Source organism: Ochotona princeps, chromosome 16, assembly GCF_030435755.1.
Source record: "Ochotona princeps isolate mOchPri1 chromosome 16, mOchPri1.hap1, whole genome shotgun sequence".
NCBI classification, from domain to species: Eukaryota; Metazoa; Chordata; class Mammalia; order Lagomorpha; family Ochotonidae; genus Ochotona; species Ochotona princeps.
This window is the reverse complement of record NC_080847.1, coordinates 9730051-9751466: the sequence shown is the minus strand read 5'-3', so window position 1 is coordinate 9751466 and position 21416 is coordinate 9730051. Positions and strand designations below refer to the sequence as shown.

At 54.6% G+C, this 21416-nt stretch overlaps 2 protein-coding genes across 3 annotated transcripts in view; one reads left to right on the top strand and one right to left on the bottom strand.

The window, feature by feature from the left end:
- Positions 1-21416, top strand: part of PDPR (pyruvate dehydrogenase phosphatase regulatory subunit) — a 46830-nt gene that overhangs the window by 590 nt on the left and 24824 nt on the right. Inside the window, exons 1-2 of one of the 2 annotated variants that reach the window (XM_004584026.3) lie at positions 16068-16086; positions 21140-21415. In XM_004584026.3, the coding sequence (XP_004584083.2) occupies positions 21192-21415 (224 nt within the window). In that variant the 5' untranslated portion in view covers positions 16068-16086; positions 21140-21191. Of the gene's footprint in view, positions 1-16067; positions 16087-21139; position 21416 lie in introns of those variants that run through there. The other variant, XM_058674995.1, reaches the window with a different exon arrangement.
- LOC101520003 (C-type lectin domain family 18 member A) lies at positions 88-9987 on the bottom strand. Its single transcript, XM_004584025.3, has 11 exons — positions 9865-9987; positions 7851-8090; positions 4166-4263; positions 3673-3794; positions 3407-3514; positions 2837-2929; positions 2415-2521; positions 1731-1860; positions 1391-1487; positions 500-591; positions 88-227 (listed from the first exon to the last, which is right to left on the bottom strand). Exons 1-11 carry the CDS (start codon positions 9874-9876, stop codon positions 190-192), a joined length of 1137 nt encoding a protein of 378 aa, XP_004584082.3. The 5' UTR covers positions 9877-9987; the 3' UTR covers positions 88-189.

The following is a 21416-nucleotide window of genomic DNA, read 5'->3' as shown; positions in this document are numbered from 1 at the left end:
CCCCCCTCTGTGTTGTGGCGGATCTGACAAACCCTGGGACGTTGGGTGGCGGGGTGGGGGGTGGAGGGGTGGAGGGGTGGAGGGTGGGAGTGGATCGTCCTCGCTTGGTCCTTGTCCCAGACAGGTGTGGGGGGCAGGCAGGCAAGCTGGTGCACCAAGGGGCTGGCGAGGGAACCGCCTGGTCAGACCTCATGTTCCAGGGTCCCAACGAGAAATGTGGTCTCGGGCTACAAGCGAAGCAGAGGAGAGCAGGATTGTCGGCAGCACAGGCTGTCCTGGAAGGCGGATGCTGGTGGATCACACGGCCCTGCAGCTCCCTCTGTAAGAGCTGTGGGAAGCCCGGGTTCTCCCTTCTCTATAGTGCCCTAGGCAGTCCTGGAACGGACACATCCACACAGCTTCCCCAGGCCCATCCTCTGGTGGCTGCTTTCATGGTGGGAAGCTAGGGGAATCGGACAGGGACTGGAGGAGAGGAATAGAGAGCCGTTTCGGGATTTACCAAACTGGCAGATGTAACGGTTCCGGGTTTTACAGCGTTGGTCATTCCAGTTGAAAGCAGCTGAGGCCTGCAGCTCCACGCAGTTACCAAACCTGCCAGGCCATGGTGTGGGGTGCTCAGGGCTAGAGGAGTGGATCAGGTGTTAAACCCTCTACCCCAACAAGTCCACTGCATCTGTCGGAGAAACCCTGGTGCCCCAACCCCCATGTTCCAGATCCACATCACTGCCAAGCCACAAAACTGCTTCCAGGTCACTGCACCTGCTTCCCAGGTTACCCAATGTGGCAAGCCCCATTCTGGCCCCCTCTCTTCCAGTACACACTGGCCAGTGGGGCTTGACCCGGGACAGACATCATCCCAGAAGGGAGGAGGTGTATGGGGGGCCCCTTTAGGGCTGGGCTTCCTCCTGGTGATAAGCCAGGAGCACAGGCCTGGCTGCCAGCAAGGATAGTTGGAGTCCTTGGTGGCCACACAGCCCAAGCACCTCTACTCCTGCCACCTCTGTCCTTAGCATTCTCGGGCTTTGAAGACCAGGGTTCTGGGTCCCTGATGCAGCCTGGCTGGTGGGTGGATGTGTACGTGGATGGGTGTAGGTCATGTGGTGGTCAAGGAATGCTGACACTGGGGTGTTGATGGAGGCACAGGACAGGTGGGGCGGGGTGAGTGGGCCTTGGCTGGAGGGAAGAGGAGGCTCGGCTGAGGTTCCTTCTCATCCACATCTCCGTCACCTCGGCATTGTGCCTACACTGGCTGAGCCCAGGCTGCCCTGGTACCTGGGCTCCAGGCAAGGCCCAGACTCTCTGAGGACTCAGCCAGTAGGTGGGGTGTGGCTCTCTGCCAAGTGGCCCAGGACAGTAGGACACTCAGGTGAGGGGGGCATGCAAGACTCACCCTTGATTGTCAGGCTGCCCAAAGGCAAAGCTGGTGAAGGTGTGGTGTGCCCCCGTGGTCCAGCGGAAGGAGTCCTTGCCGGCCTTGTAGGTCAGCCCTGGGCAGGACAGAAAGGGTTGACCCTGAGGGCTGGGGGGGCCCCCAATGCCTGGAGCCTGCTGCCTGTGCTCCAGACTCCCCGTTGCTCCTCCCCGCCCTCCTCCTTCACAGCGGAGGGGTGAGCAGCTGCCCAGCCTCACTGTCCCCCTGCTCTCTGTAGGGGCCACTCAAAGTTGCCTCAGCCCAGCCCAGTGTGGTGGGGACACTCACCCTGCCTCCAACCAGCCTGCCGGCTACTCACCGATCCAGAAATTCCTGGTCTCAAAGTCAGTGTCGGGCACCTTGTTGGTGGTCTCCAGGCGACCCAAGTAGAAGGCGAGGATGTCCTGGACTTTTTGACTCTCAATCTGGGCTAGCACAGCACCCTGTTCCTGAAAGCCCCTTCCTTGGTCACACTGGCAGGCTCTGCACTCTCTGCCTACTACAGGCATGAATGGCTGGGCCGACACCACCCAGTCCCAACGGACCCAGCCCCGACAGACCCGTGCTGCTAAGCTTGTGGGTAGACTGCTCTTCCTCTCCCGTGCCTGCTTTGCTGCTGTTGGTACACAGTGGCCCAGCCGGCCACCTGCAGGCCCAGGCCAAGCCATGCCCAGAAGGGTTTTGTTTCTCTTGCACAGTGTGTTGACTGCTAGCATCCATGAGTGGAGGGATGCCGGTGGACATGGGAGAACTCCGGGGTTCTGGCAGTTCAGAGCCCGCACTCCTGTATGGCTGCCAGTGGCAACCAGAGCTCCCTTAGGTAGAGGCAGGATGGGGCCTTGTCCTGGGACCCCTCAGGTCAGTCAGGGCTTCTGTGCCACTGACCCCATGACCCTGGCCTGCTCTTGGAAGGAATGGGATCAGGATCCATCTGTCAGTCTGGAGGCCCTCCAGGAAGACTCTTGCTTGGGGCACCCCAGGGAAGGCAGGGGTCAGTGGTCACCTGACACTTCATCTTGGCTCCGTAGTAGGTGTCTGCCTCTGAAGACACTGTGAAGCAGTCTCCATCAATCTGCAGGTCGCAGGCATGGAAGGGAAAGTGCACCTTGGCTGGGGGAGGGAGCCGGAGTTGTTTACGAGTGACCTTGGAAAGGGGAGCTAAACTCAAAGTGCCCACTTCCTGTGCAAAGTGGGGCATGGGTGTGGGTCAGGGATGTGTTGGTAGAGACAGGATGGTGGACTGAAAAAAAAAATCCATGGTTTCTGGTATTTGCCAGTTTCCCCACCCCTTCCCCAAGGTCAGTGTCAAGTACTGACTGTGATGCCAGGAGTTGGGAAGAGAGGCACACAGTGGGCTCCTGGGAGCTGGCGACAGCTGGCACCAGTACCCCACCCTGAGGGAGGGGCCTTGGGGGCAGGACTCACTAGCACACTGGGCTCCCCCGAAGCCGGTCTGGCAGACACAGGAGCACTCCTCCTCCCGGAACTGTCCGTGCACACACTGCACGCTGCACCGCACTGCCGGCACAGGACAGCGAGCTCAGCACCTGCGGCCACTGTGCCATACCTGACAGGCCCTGGCCATCTGGGAGTGTCAACCGCAGCAAGAACTCCCCGGTCCGGGACACGGAGAGCTGCCATGTGTGTCATCTTTGGTTTGGTGCCCATTGTAGAGAGAAGCAAGTAGGGGGTCTGTGGTCACACAGCAGGGTATCCATCTCCCTGCCACCACCGCAGAACCCAGGGGTCGCATTTGAATCCGTTGTGAATGCCCCACGTAGCTGAGGCTCTGGCAAGTGGCTGATGGGCAGAGAATTCTTGGCAACTGAACATATGCAGAGTGCACACTCAGCGGGTCACGGTGAGCACTCCTGAGGCCCCTGAGGTACCCTGTGGGTGCATCAGCCCCGGGACACACCTGGGAAGCAGCTGTGTGTCTGGCCTCCCTTCTTACCCTCTCTGGGTTCCCTGCCCGGGTATGTGCATGCTCCTTACCTTGGCAGTACCTGCCTGTGTAACCAGGGGGACAGTGGCAGCGGCAGGTGCTCACGTTGAGTTGTCCGCCGTTCCGGCAGCTCACGCGGCATGGGTTCCTGGGGACCTCTGGGCAGAAGGGAGGGAAATCTGTGAAGGGATCCTTCTCCCAGCAGGCCAGGTGCTGGGGACCACTGCTCAGAATGCCGCCACCCACCCAGGGACCACCAGCCCAAGCCCTCAGTTGCCTGCTGCCCCGAAGGAGGTGAGCCAGGTGGGATGCTTACCACAGAGCCCTCCCGCATGGTCCCAGGCTTTGAAGCAGCCTGAACGCCTGGCTGTGCAGAGTGAGCACCAGGCACCTTCCTTGTAAGGGCTGATTGTCTTCCCGTTCACCTCCCAGTTGCCTCTGTGGGAGCAAGTGCCCCAGGGGCTGCCACAGCCTGACCCAGGGCAAAGCAGGGGCAGGGCCTTGTTGCCTGTCCCGCTGCACTCCCCCCCCAGCTCCCCTGGCCCAGCCGGGGGCAGGATCAGAGAGCAGAGAGACAGAAAAGGTTCCTGATCTCCAACCCAACCCTGGGGAAGACCCTGAAACTTCCAGGAGGGGGAATCTGTGAAGAAGCCGGCAGCCAGAACCTTCTGCACCCTCCCGCTTCCTGCTGCTTTCCTCCCCCTCCAGCATGCAGACTGAATAAAGACCTTCACGGTGTCTCCTGCCTGGAGAGTATATCTTACCCCACCTCTAGCCCCATAGACAGCTCAGCTGACCTGGGAGCTTACCCGGGGGCATATGCGCAGACGAAGGCTTCCATTGCTGCCTGGCCCATGGAGCATGGATGCCACCCACAGCCCAGCTGGCTTGAGGTGGCCCACACGAGCTGCAAGAGACACAGTAGCTCAGAAACCTTTTGTGGACTACCCCTCCTTCCAATCTGAGATTCAGTGGCATAGACAATGGCCGTGGTGGGGAGGGAGGGACATGACCTCTGCTACCATCCAGCTGAGGCTGGCCAGGGACAGACCCCTCATTGTGCAGATGAGCAGGACTAGAAAGACTTTCTGGGTGGAGGGGTTGGAGGGTGAGGGTTGGCAGACTCCTCAAGGGGTAGGTGGAGGGAGATGGCAAGGTGGACCACGATACCTGGGTCCAGTAGCTGATGGTGAGATGACTTCTTGCTATATCCTCCTTGCTCATTTTCTGTTTTTATTGTTTGGGAGACAGAGAGAAAGACCGAGAGAGAGGACCTCCATCTTGTGGCCCATGACAGTTAAGCCTGGGCTGGGGCTAAGTCAGACTGAAGCTGGCACTCCAACTAAGTTTCTCACATGTTGGTGATAGGGACCCTAGGACTTGAATCATCATTGTGGGGCCCCAGCTACTCATGTGGAGGCTGGGTGGAGTTCCTGGCTCCTGGCTTAAGTTTGGCCCAACCATAGTCATTGTGGCCATTTGGGAAATGAACCAGTATATGGAGGATTCTTTCTCTCTGTGTGTATATATATGCTTTAAAAAATCATTATATATATATAATATGATTTCTTAAAGTTTTTTTTAAAGATTTATTTATTTTTATTGGAAAGTCAGATATACAGCGAGGAGGAGAGACAGAGAGGAAGATCTTCCATCTGATGATTCACTCCCCAAGTGACCTCAATGGCCGGTGCTACATCGATCTGGAGCCAGGAGCCAGGAACTTCCTCTGGGTCTCCCACACGGGCACAGGGTCCCAAGGCCTTGGGCCATCCTCGACTGCTTTCTCAGGCCACAAGTAGTGAGCTGGATGGAAAGCGGGGTCGCTGGGATTGGAACCGATGCCCATGTGGGATCCCAGTGTGTTCAAGGCGAGGACTTTAGATGCTAGACCACCATGCCAGGCCCAGTGTATATGATTTTTAAAATGATGAAATGGGATTAACAAAATGAAACAAAAAATCAAAAACTGAAAAAAAAAAAACCCACACCAAATCCAAAAGCTGATTTGTTAAAATAGACCAGCCTCTGGTAAGATTGATAAAGAACAGAAGAGAGAAAGGTCAAATGATCAGTATTGGGAATTTTTTTAAAAGTTGGCTCATTATTGAAAGGAAGTGACAAAGAAAGTAAGAGCGAGATCTGTCCATTCCCCCAGATGTCTGCAGCAGGGCCAGGCTGAAGCCCGGAGCCATGGGCTGCATCAGGCTCTCCTTGGTGGGCAGCAGGGACCCTGGCACTGAGCCATCACCTGCTGCTGCCAGGGGAGTGTGTTGGCGGGGAGCTGGGTTAAAAGGGAGTCAGAACCTGATCCCAAGTAGTCCTAGATGCAGTGTGGGCGTCCCAAGCAGCTACTTGACCTGATACGCATAATGCTTGCCCCAGTACTGGGCAATTAAAAAGGCCAGAGCTGCAGACACAGTAAATATTTTTTAGCAATCTTGGTTTAACTGTGTTTTTAAGTCTCTGTTCAACAATGAACAATTATAACCCATAAGTTAGTATAAAATGGACAGTTACCTAGAAAATAGAACTTGTCAAAACTGGCTCAAGAAGAAATAGTTGAATCAGTAGTTAGAATCCATTCATATATGAACACACACACACACACACACACACACACACACAATCTTGCATCTCGTTGTTTTGTATCGTGACACACCAAGTAGGCAGGCACTCAGAAATATTTAACCAGTAGCACTGGAGTACTTGCCAGGAGCATGGAGAGCTGCTGTTGGGCCAGGCATTAACCCCTTGTTTCCAGATCCTGGGCAACATCCCAGAGAGCCCAGGGAAGCAGCCTGGCCAGGTGCATTTGGAAACTCAGTGTAGTATCGCGAAATGATCAACACCTGGCTGTTTTAGTACTTTGGCTAACAGTAGTAGTGTATTGTGCATACCTGAATGATAGCTATACAAGTAGGAATGCAGAAATGGTTAACATTTAAACGTAGATTGAGCATAGGCAGATTTACAGAGAGGAAGAAAGACAGATTTTCCATCCACTTGTTTACTTGCCAGATGACCGCAGTGTCTGAAGTTGAGTTGGTTCAAAGCCAGGAGCCTCTTCCCGGTCTCCTGTGTGGGTATAGACTCCAAGGGCTTTAAGCCATCCTCCACTGCTTTTGCAGGCCATAAGCAGGGAGCTGGATGGGAAGTGGAGCAACTGGGACATGAACTGGTGCCTGTATGGGGTGTTAGCCAGTTGAGCCATCATGCCAGCTCCTGTGAATTTGCTTCCTAAAAAGAACTCTCCTTTAGAGATGTGCACTTAGTGACTTCTGGGTTAAATGATGTGATGTCTGAAATTTGCTTATACTGATAGGGAAGAAGGAATTAAGGGTATCTGTGAAACTATACGTTGGTAGTTGTTGAAACTGGAAGTGTATTATACCATTCTGACTACTTCGTTATGTTTGAAACTTTCTGTAGCGAAATGCTTCAAGTTATGTTACCAGGAAGATCTGGTGTCACATCACAGTTTTGTATGCATCATTCATGTATTCCATCACTTTACCTGGTAAAGAAAGAACCATCTACTTATTTGAATCGAGGCAGTAGATGCATTTGACCAATCACAGGCCCAGTCATGACTTTAACAATGCCCGACACGGCCCTGTGCGGTAGCCTGGTGCTAAATCCTCGCCTTGCATCTGCCCAGATCCCAAATGGACACTGGTTCATATCCCAGCTGCCCCACTTCCCATCCAGCTCCCTGCTTGCGGCCTGGAAAAGCAGTCGAGGACGGCCCAAAGCCTTGGGACCGTGCACCCATGTGGGAGACTCAGAGGAAGTTCCTGGTTCTTGGCTTCAGATCAACTCAGTTCTGGTAGTTATGGTCATTTGGGGAGTGAACGAGCAGATGGAAGAATTTTCTCTGTGTATCTCTGCTTTTCCAATAAAATTTTTTTATTAAAAAAATAATTTTTGTAAGATTTATTTTTATTGGAAAGTCAGATTTACAGAGAGAAGGAGATACGGAGAGAAAGATCTTCCATCCGCTGGTTTACTTCCCCAGTGGCCGCAACAATCCGAAGCCAGGAAATGTGTGTTCGTATATGAACACACACACACACTCCTGAGTCACGTTGTTTTGGGCCTGGCTGTCGCTGAGTGCACTCACAGATGGAAGACCTGTCTGTCTCTCTTTGCCTTTCAAATGAATTAAACAGGCTTTTAAAAGATTTGAAGACATTGACAAAGGCTGTGAAAGGATAATGAGTGGAACAGGAAGTACGCTTGGTCTTGCAGGTGTTCAGGGAAGTGCCAGTGAAAACAGGGAGGCTCCCAGCCCCTTAGTTTTGATGACCGTACCTGGGAACTGGTTTGCCGGTTCCTGCAGCTGGTGCGTGCCCTTTTGTTGGTGCCTGGTGGCACTGTGGTGCATACTCTGTATGCCCAGCTGTTTGCCTTCAACCATGTGAAGGAACATGTGGGACAAACTCCCGCCTCTTTGTGAGATGCCTCAGCCAGCCTGGCCTTTGCTGGACTCACCTGAGTGTAGTGGCTGCAGGTGGCATTGTGGGAGCACTCGCCGGCTGCATGGCTGTACCACTGCCCCTCTGCGAACCACAGGCCAACCACTTGGGTGAAAGACGCCGAGCCCTGGGGCAGCAGCTGCACATTCCAGCCCACTTGGGGGTCATGCTGAGATGACAAGGCCGTGTGGGGGGCTCCTGTGCTGCAGTGGGCTGCCCTGGCTTGAGCCAGTTGGGCCAGGCTCTCACTCCAGTCCTGGGGGAAGTACACGTGGAGACATGAGTAGGAGTTGTTTTGGGTGAAGAATGAGACTTGTGGACCAGACCTCAGCAATCTGATGCCCTCCTCCCTCCCCACCGCCGGAAGTGGTCACTGACCTCTGGCGGCGCCGTAGCAAGTGTGGAAGAGAAAACTGCGTGAGGAGCCCAGGCCTCACCCTCTGAGCCGGTGACTCACTGCAGGGGGCCAGGGAAGGTCAGACAGCACCCATCAAGGCTGTCCCAGGGGTACGATCAAGTGCAGGTGGTGTCCGACACTGGGCAGGGAGCCTGGCCATGCCTCCAACAGAGGCCTCAGTCTCCCTGACTCCCATCCCAATCATGCTTGGCTAGGCCCTGCTCAGTCACAGAACAGGCCTGGTCGATGGGAGGGGCGTCTGCCTCCCTCTGTCCTACCAGGCAGTGTGAGCCTGGACAGCCACTGAGCTGTGCAGACAGTTTATTGTTTGGCTCTGAGTCAAGCTCTGGCCACTGTCAGGACCCTTGTCCCCCTCCTGGTCAAGCGTCCCTCCTGCGATGCACCATGCTACTCCATCCCGCCTTCTTGCCCCTCCCCTGGCCTCTGAGGTTTCCTGGGCCTTGGCATTTTTGCCCCAAAGAACGGGATTCTTGGGAGTTGCCCCATCTTACACAGTAGCTGACGCCCCCCTCCTCCCTGCCCAGCTGTGTGACCTCCATGATATTCACAGTCCTCATCTATGAAGTGGGTCAATAAGGTGATGAGGTGAAATGAATGCTGGGAGCAAGAGGCCCTGCTCAGAGCTAGACCCACAGCAGGTCACCCCACATTGTTGGTTTCATGAGTCAGGGTTCTCCCCAGGGCCCTGGAGAGCCACCCCCACCCCCCGGCCCTGACCAGCCAGTAGGCCTCAGTCTCCAATATTCATTGTGTGCAAAGAATGGGTGCCTGGAGCCCTGGGGGTGACAAAGAGCCCAGGTCACAGGCGGTGCACCATGAGTTCCAGCCTCCTCTGCAGGAGCACCCATTGCCGGGCAGTCATCCCTGGGAGCACCTGGGTATCCAACACCCAGGCCTGAGGAAGGGCAGGGCTCTCAGGGTAGGCTGGGGTAGAGTGGGTGGGGAGAGAAGTAACCTCCCTCCTGGCAGCCTCACCCCCATCCCTGGGAAACTGACCCTGGAGCTCTCAAGGTCGCCTCTGTGGAGGAGTTTATGGGAGGCAGCCATGGGGAACCCTGCCGGCCCCCACACAGGCCTGTCCTCCCTCCCCACGCTGGGCTGTTAATGTGGGTCCTATTATGGGTCCAGCGTGTGTGAGGCACAGGATATCAGCCCCAGTGGGTGGTGGGAAATCCTATACCCTTCCACCTCCAATGGTGCCCCACCCTGGCCCCTGCCATGAAAGAATGAATAAGGGTGCCATTCCTGAGTGTCCAGCTTCACTGGGGAAGGAGCACCGGGTCCTGGTCACACAAAAGGCCGCCCCAGCCCGGTGGGAGGCTTCTCTCTTCCTGTCTCCTGTCCCTCCCATCCTGTGGCACTCCTTTGTGGGCTCCTGTCCCTGGAGGCTGGGATCCACAGCTCCTTTCATGTCTCCTGATCTCCATGGCAACGGGAAGCCAAGAAGGTCTGCCCTCCAGGCCGGAGGGAGCCAAGGGCCCCCCACCACCTGCTGACACCCTCCCTCCAGAAGGAAGCCACAAAGCTGCCAGCCATCAGGGCAGGTGTCCCCCAATGCAGTGACCACTGTCCCCTCCCGCCCTGCCCTTCTCCTCCAGGCCTGGGTACTCACCATTCTCCGCATGTTGGCCGCAGGGGGCTGGACCCGGCTACGCAGGCGGTTGTGCAGGGAGAGGAGCAAGAAGCTTTCCTTCCTGCTCAGGCCTGGGGTGGGGGAAAAGGCTGGGCTGTGGACACAGCTAGACCTATCCCTGTCCCACGGCCAGATGGGAGTGCACTCTGCCCTTCAATGGAAGAGGGCAGCCGAGGGGTAGAGGCAGGGGTAAGAGACTAAGTAAAGTAGTACTTGAACCGAGTGCTGGGCTGGCCTTGCAGCAGCTTCCCATTAGGACTCTCTGTACTCTTGAGTCCAGAGTGGGGCCTCCACTGCACGCTCTAGCCCACATGCCTCCTTAACTCCTATATCCCAAGCCCACCCCCTCACTCCTCTTTCTCCCCAGCACTACCATGACCCCCGGACTATCCCAGCGTCCCCTGGTTGGATCACACCAGTGCTGCCTGGACTCCAGCTCAGGGTCTGGCTTGCCAAAGTCCCTCAGGATCCTCCTTCCTGGGGCTCCCTGTGGCCCCCCACCTCCATCTTCTCAGGTGTCTCTTACCTTTGGGCACTGGAACAGGCTCCTGCAGCTGCTGCAGCCTCACCTCTGCCCAGGCCTCGCCGAGGAGGAGGGCCAGGAGTACTGGCAGGAGAGCGGGCTGGTGGCTCCGGCCCCCAGGCCCCAGGGGAGGCTCCGGCTGAGGCATGGGCCTTTTCAGTGCTGTGAACACTGGCCCCAGCTCCACCGTCCAGCTCGCTTCGCAGACTGGATGGAGCTGTTAACGGCCTCAAGGAGTCAGGCTGCGCTGGCAGACAAAAGGGGGAGGCTGATGAGTAATCAGTGTCCAAGCAGCCTCCCTTTGGCACTGGCATGAAAAGACAGCTCCCCAGGATACCTCTCTGTCCTGTCCCAGGGGCTGACCAGCCCGCCCCACCGACAGCAGGCTGAGCGGTGCTTACTGACCCCGTGGCCCCTGCTAATCATTGCAGGATTATTAGCGCCCTCGGGGAGCCCCCAGAGACTCCGCTGATTGGCTCACAGACATTCCAGGGCTCCAGATGAGAGACCGATGGTGGTGCCCTGGCTGGGAAGGTGTCCTTCAAGGCCATGGAGGGGCTTGCACTCCCAGCCTCTGGCACTGCGAGGAGGCTGGGCCTGGGTTGTGTGCCCCATGGGTGGGCAGGAACTGGGAAAGACCTCAGGGGAGTTCTTTCCTTTCTTGGGAAGCTCCGATCAACTTCCAGTCATGAATTAAACATAGGCCGGAGGTAACCACACACCAAACAGGTGCCACTTAGTAGGCTCTTAGGAAAGTGGGCTAGGGCTGTACCTGGAGGGGAAGGGACACTCCACCGAGTGTGCCTTTGCATATAGTCTGCCTGGATGGAGGTGGGGGCAGGGCCAGTCCTGGTGAATGCCAACATCGTCCACGTGATCATGGGTGGGGGGCGGGATGGCAGAGGCAGTGAGGCGGGGAGCACGTGATGCACTTGGCTGACTCCAGAGCTGTCGGGGAGGAAGTCGGCCTGTAGAGGAGCAGGCCTTGGAGAGAGCTATAGTGAGTGCCACAGTGGCCAGGACCCCCGCATGCCCGTTAGAGCAGGCTGAAACAGGCACTTCTGCCTGCCCCCTCAGCCCACATGTTCTTAGGGAATGCCCACATCCCTCCTGGGCAGGTCCACAGTGACTGCACTGTGCCCAAGGACAGCCTGGCAAGCCCGCCACTTCCCCCTAGGTCTCTGACCCCGGAGCTGGCACTGTCTTCCAGCCAGGCATCATCTCTGCCGAGACTCCCCTGAGATGCGAGTTGGCTTGGCTGCAAGGGGGACCCGGCTAGGCTGTGCCTACCATTGTGGGTGTCGGGGAGCTGACCTGTGCTGGGCACAAAGACACTGAAGCCGGAGAGGCTGTGTCACCATGATCCCCAGGGCCTCAGAACTTTCTTCTTCCACAAGCAGGATGACCCAGCAACCTGCAACTCCATGCATGTAGGTCTGATAAGTGCCTAACAAAGGCTGTGATTTCTTTAAACTAATTAATTTATTTTTTATTAGAAAGGCAATATACAGAGAGGAGGAGAGAGAGGAGATCTTCCGTCCAATGGTTCACTCCCCAGGCGGGCACAATGGCTAGAGCTGAGCTAATCCAAAGCCAGGAGCCAGGAGCCTCCTCTGGGTCTCCTATGCGGGTGCAAGATCCCAAGGCCTTAGGCTGTCCTCGACTGCTTTCCCAGGCCACAAGCGGGGAGCTGGATGGGAAGCGGGGCCGCCGGGATAAGAACTGGCGCCTATATATGATCTCGGCATGTGCAAAGCGAGGACCCTAGCCGCTAGGCCACTGCGCCGGGCCCGAGTTTTTCTTTTTAGCACTTCACATATGTCATCCTGTGGCCTTCCTGCACTCTTCCTGATTTCATGATTTGTCTTTTTTTAAAATATTTTATTTATTTGAAAGAGAGTTAGAGAGAGAAATTGTCCATCCATTGGTTCATCTCCTCAAATGGCCACAGCAGCCAGGGCTGGGCAAGTCTGAAGCCAGGGAGGGGCCCGAAGCTTCCTCCAGGACTCCAAGTAGGTGCAGGGGTCCAAGCAGTTGGGCCATCCTTTGCAGCTTTCCCAGGCCATTAGCAGGGAGCAGGATTGGAAGTGGAGCAGCCAGGACTTGAACCAGTGCCCATAACACATGCTATACCACAGTACCAGTCCCACCTGATTAGTCTCTGTGTGTGTTTGTGTATGTGTGAAGTTTATTTAAAAGCTGAGGAGGTCACACAAGTACATTCAGGGATAGAGTGGGCTGAGAGAGGAAAGGTGGGAGAGAGGTGTTTCTGCTTTTCGCTTGTGTCTGTAGGGGAAAGAGCGAGCTTACAAGAGAATGTTGTTCCCTGTTGCCTGGCTTCTCATGAGCCGGGGAAGAGGAGTGATTATATGATACCACCCCCAAGTCCCTGGTGAGGGGGTTACATCCTGGGGAAGGGACCATTTGACTGACTAGTCGGCAGACTGTATTACATAGGGCCAGGGAGGTATGGCTTCCAGTTGGTAACGCTAAGCTTGTTAGCTGCCTGTCCCATTTCATTCTCCTCTCGGAGGTTTCTGATTCCTGTTCTTAAGGGTTGCTGAAGGATGGTTTATCTCATTTTCACTTCCTGTTGATTAGGAGTGGAGGTGTTGCATGGCCTGGGTGTGGAAATCTCTCCTTATCCATATAAAGTGTGGCTGGTGTCACTGGCTGTCTCCCCTGAATTGTCATCATCTCTCCAAAGGTTACTGGCTTTTTTTTTTTTTTTTTTTTTTTGGTCCCTTGGGGTAGCATCCGAGGTCCTCGTGTGGCTCAGAGGAGCAGGCAGACTCATGCTTTGTGTATAGCTGGGCACAGTCTTCTCCCCGGCACAGCGTGTACCATGTGCCCCGGTCCAGAATATGCACTCCGCTCTCTGGCTCCTGAGATCGGCGATCCTGTGGAGTCTGAGACCAACCAGATGGAGGAGCCTGCGTCTCTTGGTGATGCCAAAGACCATCAGTGGGGTCTGCCCCTCCCAGTGTGATTATGTGCCACAGCTGTGACCAGCTAGAGCCTCTCAGGTCCCTGGCCTGCTGTGCGGAACACGTGGCTTGCCAAGGACCCTTCGGGCACTTGGCCTGCCAAAGGTCAGCAGAGGGGCGATGGCTGGTCTTTTTGACAGGTAGTCTGAGTGTGAAAGTCTGCTCGTATGGCAGGTAGAGTGCACTGAGCACCTGGCTCTGTCGACTGACTTGTATTATCATTGGCAAGATGGAAGGCACTATGATTTTTCCTGGCCTTTCTCCTAGGATTCCCATGATGCCCACATGTACCCTGCTCTGCTAAATACCCAGGTCCTGGAGGGCTTTGCTGCCACTCAGACTCTGTGATTCTGCTAGACTTCCATTTGAAAAGGTGGTTGTGAAGGAAAGAACTTCCTAAGAGGGGCCAGCCTGGTGGCACAGTGTGTTAAGCTGCTACCTGTGACACCACCATCCCTGCTTAGCACCAGTTCAGGTCTCCGCTGCTGTGCTTCCTGTCCAGCTCATGGAAGGGAGCAGATGACCCAAGTACTTGGACCCCTGCCACCCGAGTGGGAGACCTGGATGGTGACTCAGGCTCTTGGCTTTGGCCTGGCCCAGTCTTGCCTGTTGTGTTGTGGTTCTCTGGGGAAGCAAAGCAGCAATGGAAGATCTTCTCTGTTTTTCCCTCTGTCACTCTTTTTTTTTTTTAATCTTTTATTTATTTTATTGGAAAGTCAGATAGATGTACAGAGAGACAGAAAGATCTTCTGTCTGCTGGTTCACTCCCCAAGTGGCCGCAATGGTTGGAGTAACAGAGAGACAGAGAGATGCTTGAACCACTGTTTCACTCCCAGGCTGAAGCCAAGTGCCAGCACTCCAACCAGGTCCCCACATGGGTTGCAGGGACCCTGTCACTTGGACCACTAGCTACTGCTTTCCCAGGAGCACTATTAGGAATCTGGATTAAAAGCAGAGTGACCTGGATTCAAACCCGTGATCTGATATGGGATACTGGAGTTGCAATGTTTTAACCCACCATACCACAGACTCAGGTCCCTATCATCCTGGATTTCTGAGGAGGAGCTGGAGCCAAACGATGCCCCAAATGGAAGGGTCTGAGGGTCCCTGACTGCACAGAGCTTTTTATGGGAACAAGATAAGACACAGCGCTCTCGGAGACAGCAGCAAAGCCTTGGCTCCTTTCCTCCTGTGTACAGGGGGAACCCTGGGAGGGCAATTCCAGCCCTCCGGCTTGGATTTCTAGTCCTTCCCCACAGCGTCCCCTCACTCTGGACTGGACCTCAAATCACAGGCCACAGCGCCACCTGAAGGTGAACAGGTCTGGATGGGGTATCTTTATTTGATTTGCACTTTGGATTAAGTAACTGGGCCCTTTTACGTTTCCTTCCCAGCAGCAATAGCAGGAAGCTGCTCTCCAATATGGGTCGCTGAAGTCGCAAGCAGCAGCGGCTTAGCATGCCGCGCCACAGTCTTGTGGCCTTCCAACCCCCCAGTGCCCAAGGACTTTTGAAATAGCTGCTAAAAATACACTTTCCATCTTCTGTTCTCTGTCCTTGCCAGGCAGAAGCAAGGGAGATGTTGGCAAAGGATGGGACTTGAACCCAAGTTCTAAAAAAATTACTCCAGGGCCCAGCGGCGTGGCCTAGCGGCTAAAGTCCTCGCTTTGAAAGCCCCGGGATCCCATATGGGCGCCGGTTCTAATCCCTGCAGCTCCACTTCCCATCCAGCTCCCTGCTTGTGGCCTGGGAAAGCAGTCGAGGACAACCCAAAGCTTTGGGACCCTGCACCCGCGTGGGCGACCCGGAGGAGTTTCCTGGTTCCCGGCATCGGATTGGCACGCACCGGCCTGTTGCGGCTCACTTGGGGAGTGAATCATCGGATGGAGGATCTTCCTCTCTGTCTCTCCTCCTCTCTGTATATCCAGAAAGCAGTTGTTTTTCTAAGGGATATTTTGCACACGGGGAGCCAAGAACCAGAGATGCTGCACTTCAGACGCTCTACAGCTGCTGGCGGGTGAGGCGCGGTCCCGCGTCCACGCGCTCGCCCTCGTCCGCAGGGAGTAAGGGGGTGCGCGGGGCCGAAGGCCGCCTGGGCCGGAGCGGGCCGCGGGCGGTGCGGGGCGGACCGGACCCGGCTCGGGACGGAAGGGAGCCGCCCACGCCGCCCTCGCGGTCACGCCCCGACCTGGGCGGGGCCTCGCGAGACCCAAACAAGCCCACGCGGCAGGGGCGGGGCCACCGCGGTGGCGTCACGGCGCGGCTGCGCGGCCGGGTGGCGCGCCCGCCGTACCCTTGCGGAGGGAGGGTCGAGCGCGGAAGGTCGCGGCCGCGGCTGCCTCGGAACTTTGTTTCTCGGAGGTCGCGCCGCCTCAGGGCCCCCGGTCCTCGCTGCCGGCCTGCCGCGACCCCCGGCGACCGTCGTGGACGCCCGCTCGCTGCCGCCGAGCCGTTCCGGAGCGGGAGCCCGTGGGGCCCCGAGAGGTGAGCAGGCTGCCGCGCGGCCTCAGCGCCCCGGGCCCCCCGGAGGCCTCCGGACGCCTCGGTGTGGCGCGGGGCCGGCTCCGCGGTCGGGGCCGCCGGGTCCCGGGGGTCCGCGCCCCGGGCGTGCGTGGCGCTCGGTGCCCAGGGCGGCCGGTGGGCTGGCGGGTGGCGGCCGCTCGGCGTGGAGCCGGCTGGTGCGTCTGGGCAGGTGCAGCGGCTTTTCCCGCGTTGAGGCGCCGGCTGCGGCCCAGCTGTGCTTCCCGCAGGACCGGGCGTGTGTGGGGAGTGGGTCGGACAAGGGCGGGCCGGGGCCGTGAGCTGTCGTGTTGATGTGTGTGATGGGCAGAGCCGAGCCCGGATCTGAAGTGCATTTCGCCCAGATGTGTAAACGGGATAGGCAGTGTTGAGTGGGGGTTCGGATTAGAACTCAACGCGGTGGCCTAGCAGCTAAAGTCCTCGCCCTGAACACTCCCAGGATCCCATATTGTCGCAGGTTCTAATCCCGGCAGCTCCACTTTCCATTCAGCCCGCTGGTTGTGGCCTGGGAAAGCAGTCGAGGACGGCCCAATGCTTTGGGATCCTGAACCCGTGTGGGAGACCTGGAGGAAGTTCTTGGCTCCTGGCTTCAGATCAGCGCAGCACTGGCCGTTGTGGTCACTTGGGGAGTGAATCATCAGACGGAAGATATTTCTCTCTGTCTCGCTCCCTCTCTGTGTATCTGATTTTGCAATAAAAATAAATCTTAAAAAAGAAAAAGAACTCAACCAACTGGAGGTTCTCATTGTTGAGAACACAGCACCTGGGACCAGCAGCGCCAGAATTCCCAGGGTGCAGGTTGGGAATCTTTGTTAAAGACATTTATTTATTCAAAATTCCGAGTTACACAGAAGGCGGGACAGAGGTCTTTCATTTGTTGGGTCACTTCCCTCAAATGGCCTTAGTCAGCCTGGGGAGGAGATCAGGCCGAAACCAGGAGCTTTATGGGGTCTCCTCCACGGGTGGTACGGGCCCAAATACCAAGTCCATCTTCCATTGCTTTTCCAGGCTGTTAGCAAGGACAGGAACCAGTGTGCCACTTGGGCTGTCACAGTGCTGGGTGGGACATCATTCAGACAGGTGTCCGGGTATTGCTTCTGTGGAGGCGAGAGAGACCGTGTCAGGGCAGCCATGCTTGCACGGGCTCCCTGGGGGCCACCTTGTATGTGTGTGTGTGTGTGTGGCATTAGCATACGGGACAGCTGTCACCTTGCTGACTGGTATGAGTAGATCTGAGAAGAACCAGTGTTAGTGTTGTTGGTTAAGCACAAGTTATTTTTAGCAGAAAATATTGCGTGGTTTTACCAGAATTTTAATACTAGGAGCATTTCACAGTGGTGTGTGTTCCATATACTTGACATCTCTGCTTTTTGATATGTGTGACTGTACAGTCACTTCCTGGCAGTCCATGTTTGCTTTGGTGTTGCTGCCGCAGCTTTGTCCTCTACCCTTGCCACTTCTTGGTGTCGGCATGAGGAGCACAGGGTCAGAAATGCTGCTTTGCCTGGTTCTAAATCACCTTTGGCCTTTCCTTTTGTTCATTCCGCCTTGAAACTCATCTTGGTTCTTCCACTGGCGTTTCCACTTGGGTTTTCCTGCTGGGTGTGTGCGGCTCGGCCCTATCTTCACAGGGTTTTGACAAGCTGCATGGAGCAGTGATTACCTTGGGACTCTGGTGGCGTTTGAGTCCTGGGTGCTGGAGGGTTGCTCCTGTGTGCCTCTGGCCTGCAGCATGGAGGTGCTGCTGTCTCAGGGTGGGGCATAGCAAGCGGAAATATGCCTGGCACATTGGGCCTACCTGCAGCAATACAGGTGTTTGCTTTTGTTGTTGCTTTATTTTTAATTTTTAAAGAAGTTTTATTTACTTTTATTTGAAAGACATCATTAAAAGGAGAAACAAAGATGTTTCATCCGTTGGTTCACTTCCCAAAAGGCTGCAGCGGCCAGAGCTGGTGCAGTCCAAAGCCAGGAGCCAGGAGTTTCTGTACGTCTCCCACATGGACAGCAGGAGCCCAAGTGCTTGGGCCATCTCCCTCTGCCTTCCTGGGCACATAACGAGGGAGTCGCATCAGATCTAGCGCTCTGGCACAGATGCCAGCCTGGGGCCTACCCTTCTGCCCATCCGGGATTCAAGCATGTTGACGAGTCCCCAAGCTCAGTCTACCAGCATATCATGCCAGCATGTTGGCCCCCCACCCCGGTCCCCGCCCCAGCCCATACTTTCACTGCAAAATCTGGCAGTAGTCTTCAGTGTGTTGAAACTCCAACAGTATTATGTTTTGCATTAGATTAATTTTATTAAAACCTGCCTTTATTATATTCAGCCTGTGGTTATTCAGTATTGTATACTGGACCAGGTCAGGACAAATATCCAGAATATTCCATGACTTAGCTCGACTTTTTTTTTCATTTTTTCCCACTCAGCATTCATTGTGTACAATCTGGCTTCCATATCAGATGTCTTCCTTTTTGGAAGAGAAAGCAACAGAGACACAGATATCGTCCATCTGCTAGGTCAGGGCCGGACCAGGCTAGAGCCAGCAACTCTGGCAGGGAGCCTAATGTTTGAGCCATCAATCACCTGCTGCCACCCAGGGTGTGCATAGGTAGGAAGCTGGGTCAGAAGCAGAGTAGCCAGAATTTGAAACAGATATTCATATTCTGATGTGGGATGTAGAGGTGTTTTTTTTTTCCCCCCAGATTTATTTTTTTGGAAAGGCAAATTTACAGAGAGAAAGAGAGACAGAGATAGAGCCTCTGTCTGCTAATTCACTCTCCAAGTGGCCACAACAGCTAGAGCTGATCCAGTTTGAAGCCAGGAGCCAGAGGCACTTCTTCCATGTCTCCCACTCGGGTGCATGGTCCCAGGGCTTTGCGTCATGCTTGACCGCTTTCCCAGGCCACAAACAGCTGGAAGGAAGGGAAGTGGAGCAGCTAGGACACGGACTGTTGCCCATATGGGATCCTGGTGGATGCAAGGCAAGGATTTGACTGAGCCAATGTGCCAGGCCTGGATGCTGGTCTTCTAATTGACATCTTAATGGCTGTGTCACATATCCTAACCTACACACTGGGTTTCTTACTATTTTCTGCAACTATGCAGCATAGTCAGCTTGGTTGTGTTTTTGTTTTGTGTGTTGTGTTTTTCCTTCTTTGTCAAAAGTTGGGCTCTGTTTACATGTTTCTGCAGGTTCTTTGTGTGGTGGCTCAGCCTCCATTCTTCTTCTCCAGCTTTATGTATTTACTGTCTTGTGGAGTTAGGTGTCTGTAGACGACCTGTGACTTGTGTGTGAATGAAAAGCCTAGCACGGCGAAGTGTCTCATCTGTACTTCACCTCCACCATATCACCCTTTGGTTGGATTCTGGTCCTGTCTCTTGCCTTCTCATGGACCCCATTGTCTCTACTTCTATGGGATCTTTTTCATAGTAGTGAATCATCCTTGATACCTTCAAAGGTGTTTATCCATATTTATTTACTTATTCATTCACTCTTTCATTCATATTCTCTGTCTTTAAGATTTGTTTTGTTTGAAAGAATCACAGAGGGAGAGTTGTTTTTGTTTTTAGATGGTTGCAGCAGCAGATGTACCAGGCTGAAGCCAGGTGCCTGCAGTTCCATCTGTCTCCCCAAAGGGTGGCAGGGGGAGGGTACTTTATCCCAGTACTTGAGTCATCTGTTGCGGTTCAATACCAGCCCCTTCTTCCCCACAATCTTCTGTTGCTTCTGTATTATTTTTCTGCCTGCCTTCAGAGCAAAATGTGGAGGTGCTGTTTTTACCCCCTTATCACGTCTTCTATTCAGTTTGCTTGAGTCTTGTGTTGTCCTTACTTCTCCCCTCAAAATGATTTTCTTCAGGACACTATGGTGAGCTTGATGATCCTGCTTGACCCTCAGGGCCGTGTGTATGAGCCCCTCTGGGACACTCGGCTCCGGGCTTCGGGTCACGCCTTGGCCTTTCCACTGCTTCTCCTCTGGCCAGTTCTCTCTCTCTCTCTTTTTTCTCTTTCTTTCTCTCTCTCTCTCTCCCCCTCCCTCCCCCTCCCTCCCCCTCCCTCCCTTCCTCCTTCTATTTTTTTTTTTTTTTTTTTTTTTTGCCTGTTTTCTCTGTATCTGGCCACTCTGGGAGTTTGCCTCCAGTCTGCAATGCCGAGGAGCCCATTTCTTCCATTCCTCTCTGACTTGCGGTGCTTTGATGTTGTGGTGATGCTAATGACTCAGACCTGCCCCAGTCTCCAGCTTATGGACCAGCACGGCTGGGGTTTCCACTGCATTCCTGGCAGGTGTATCACCCCTGACATATCTGAGAACGTCGTGTTTTCATACATATCTCCCTCTCTCCCTCTCTGTATTGCTTGCTTCCTACACTGTAGTAATTGACATCGATTGCTTAATTCAGAAACAGCCATTGTCCTTATTTCTCCCTTTCCTGTCCCTTTCCAGTTTGTTGGCAAGTAATTTTTATCATTTAATTATTTCATTTGCATTTATTTATTTGATTTTTATTTGAACGAGAGAGAGCTTACATCTTCTGGTTCGCTCCCCAAAAGCCTACAGCAGTTGGTGGTGGGCCAAGTGAAAGCCAGCAGCCTAGAACCCCAGGCATGTCTCTCAGGTAGATGACCGGGACCTGACCATCTGAGCCATCATGTGCTGCCTCCCAGGGGCCACATTAGTAGGAAGCTAGAACCAAGTGTTTTCCATGGTAAACAGTTCTCAAGTTTTTCTCTTTAATAAGTTTATAAAAAGTAATTATTTAAAAAACAAATAAACAATCTCTTTCTGGGACTGGTATTTCTTGGGACTGAAGACCAGGCACTCTGATGTGGGATGTGGGCCAAATAACATCTGAAACCCTCAACCCAGTGCGTGTCCCATGAACAGTCTTACTCCTGTTGCTTTTCACCTGTCAGTTCTCTTTCCCAATGTCACTTGTTGAAATCCTTTCCTCGCCCTCCTCTTTGAAGTATGCCTGCAGTGACTATCCCGTTAGCTTGGTTCACTTGCTCGTGGAGTGTCCCAGTCCACACATGCACATGCTCTGCAGTGTGCATTTCCTAAAAGCTGCAGTGTCTTGTTCGCTGGCGTTATCTGTGCATAGCAAGGTGTTAGAAGAGCCTGTAGAGCCTCAGGTATTTATTGAATGGATGATTATTGGTCTCTTTTTTCTTTAAACTTGTGCACTGAGTTAAAGAGAATGACATATGTTTCATTTTTCCGGTCTAGTTTGGAGGTTTCAGCTGAGTGAGAGCACGTCTTGAGGCTGGTGGCAGACGTGATGTTCTGTCGGTGGCTCTCAGCTGTTCGAAGACAAAGAACCCACCCAGCATGGCAAAAATGGCCCTCAGCAAGAAGCGGCACGTCGGCTGCCCAGGCACACTCAGTCACCCTGCCTGCCCAGGCCCAGGTGGTCATCTGTGGGGGTGGAATCATGGGGACATCAGTGGCCTATCACCTCTCCAAGATGGGGTGGAAGGATATCATCCTTCTGGAGCAGGGCAGG

Excerpts from the sequence above, each read along its gene's own strand:
- LOC101520003 (XM_004584025.3), bottom strand. Across the intron at positions 3,515-3,672 it reads CCATGCGGGAGGGCTCTGTG|AGGTCCCCAGGAACCCATGC; the intron begins GTAAGCATCCCA and ends CCTTCTGCCCAG. Across the intron at positions 1,861-2,414 it reads GAGCCAAGATGAAGTGTCAG|GAACAGGGTGCTGTGCTAGC; the intron begins GTGACCACTGAC and ends AGGGGCTTTCAG.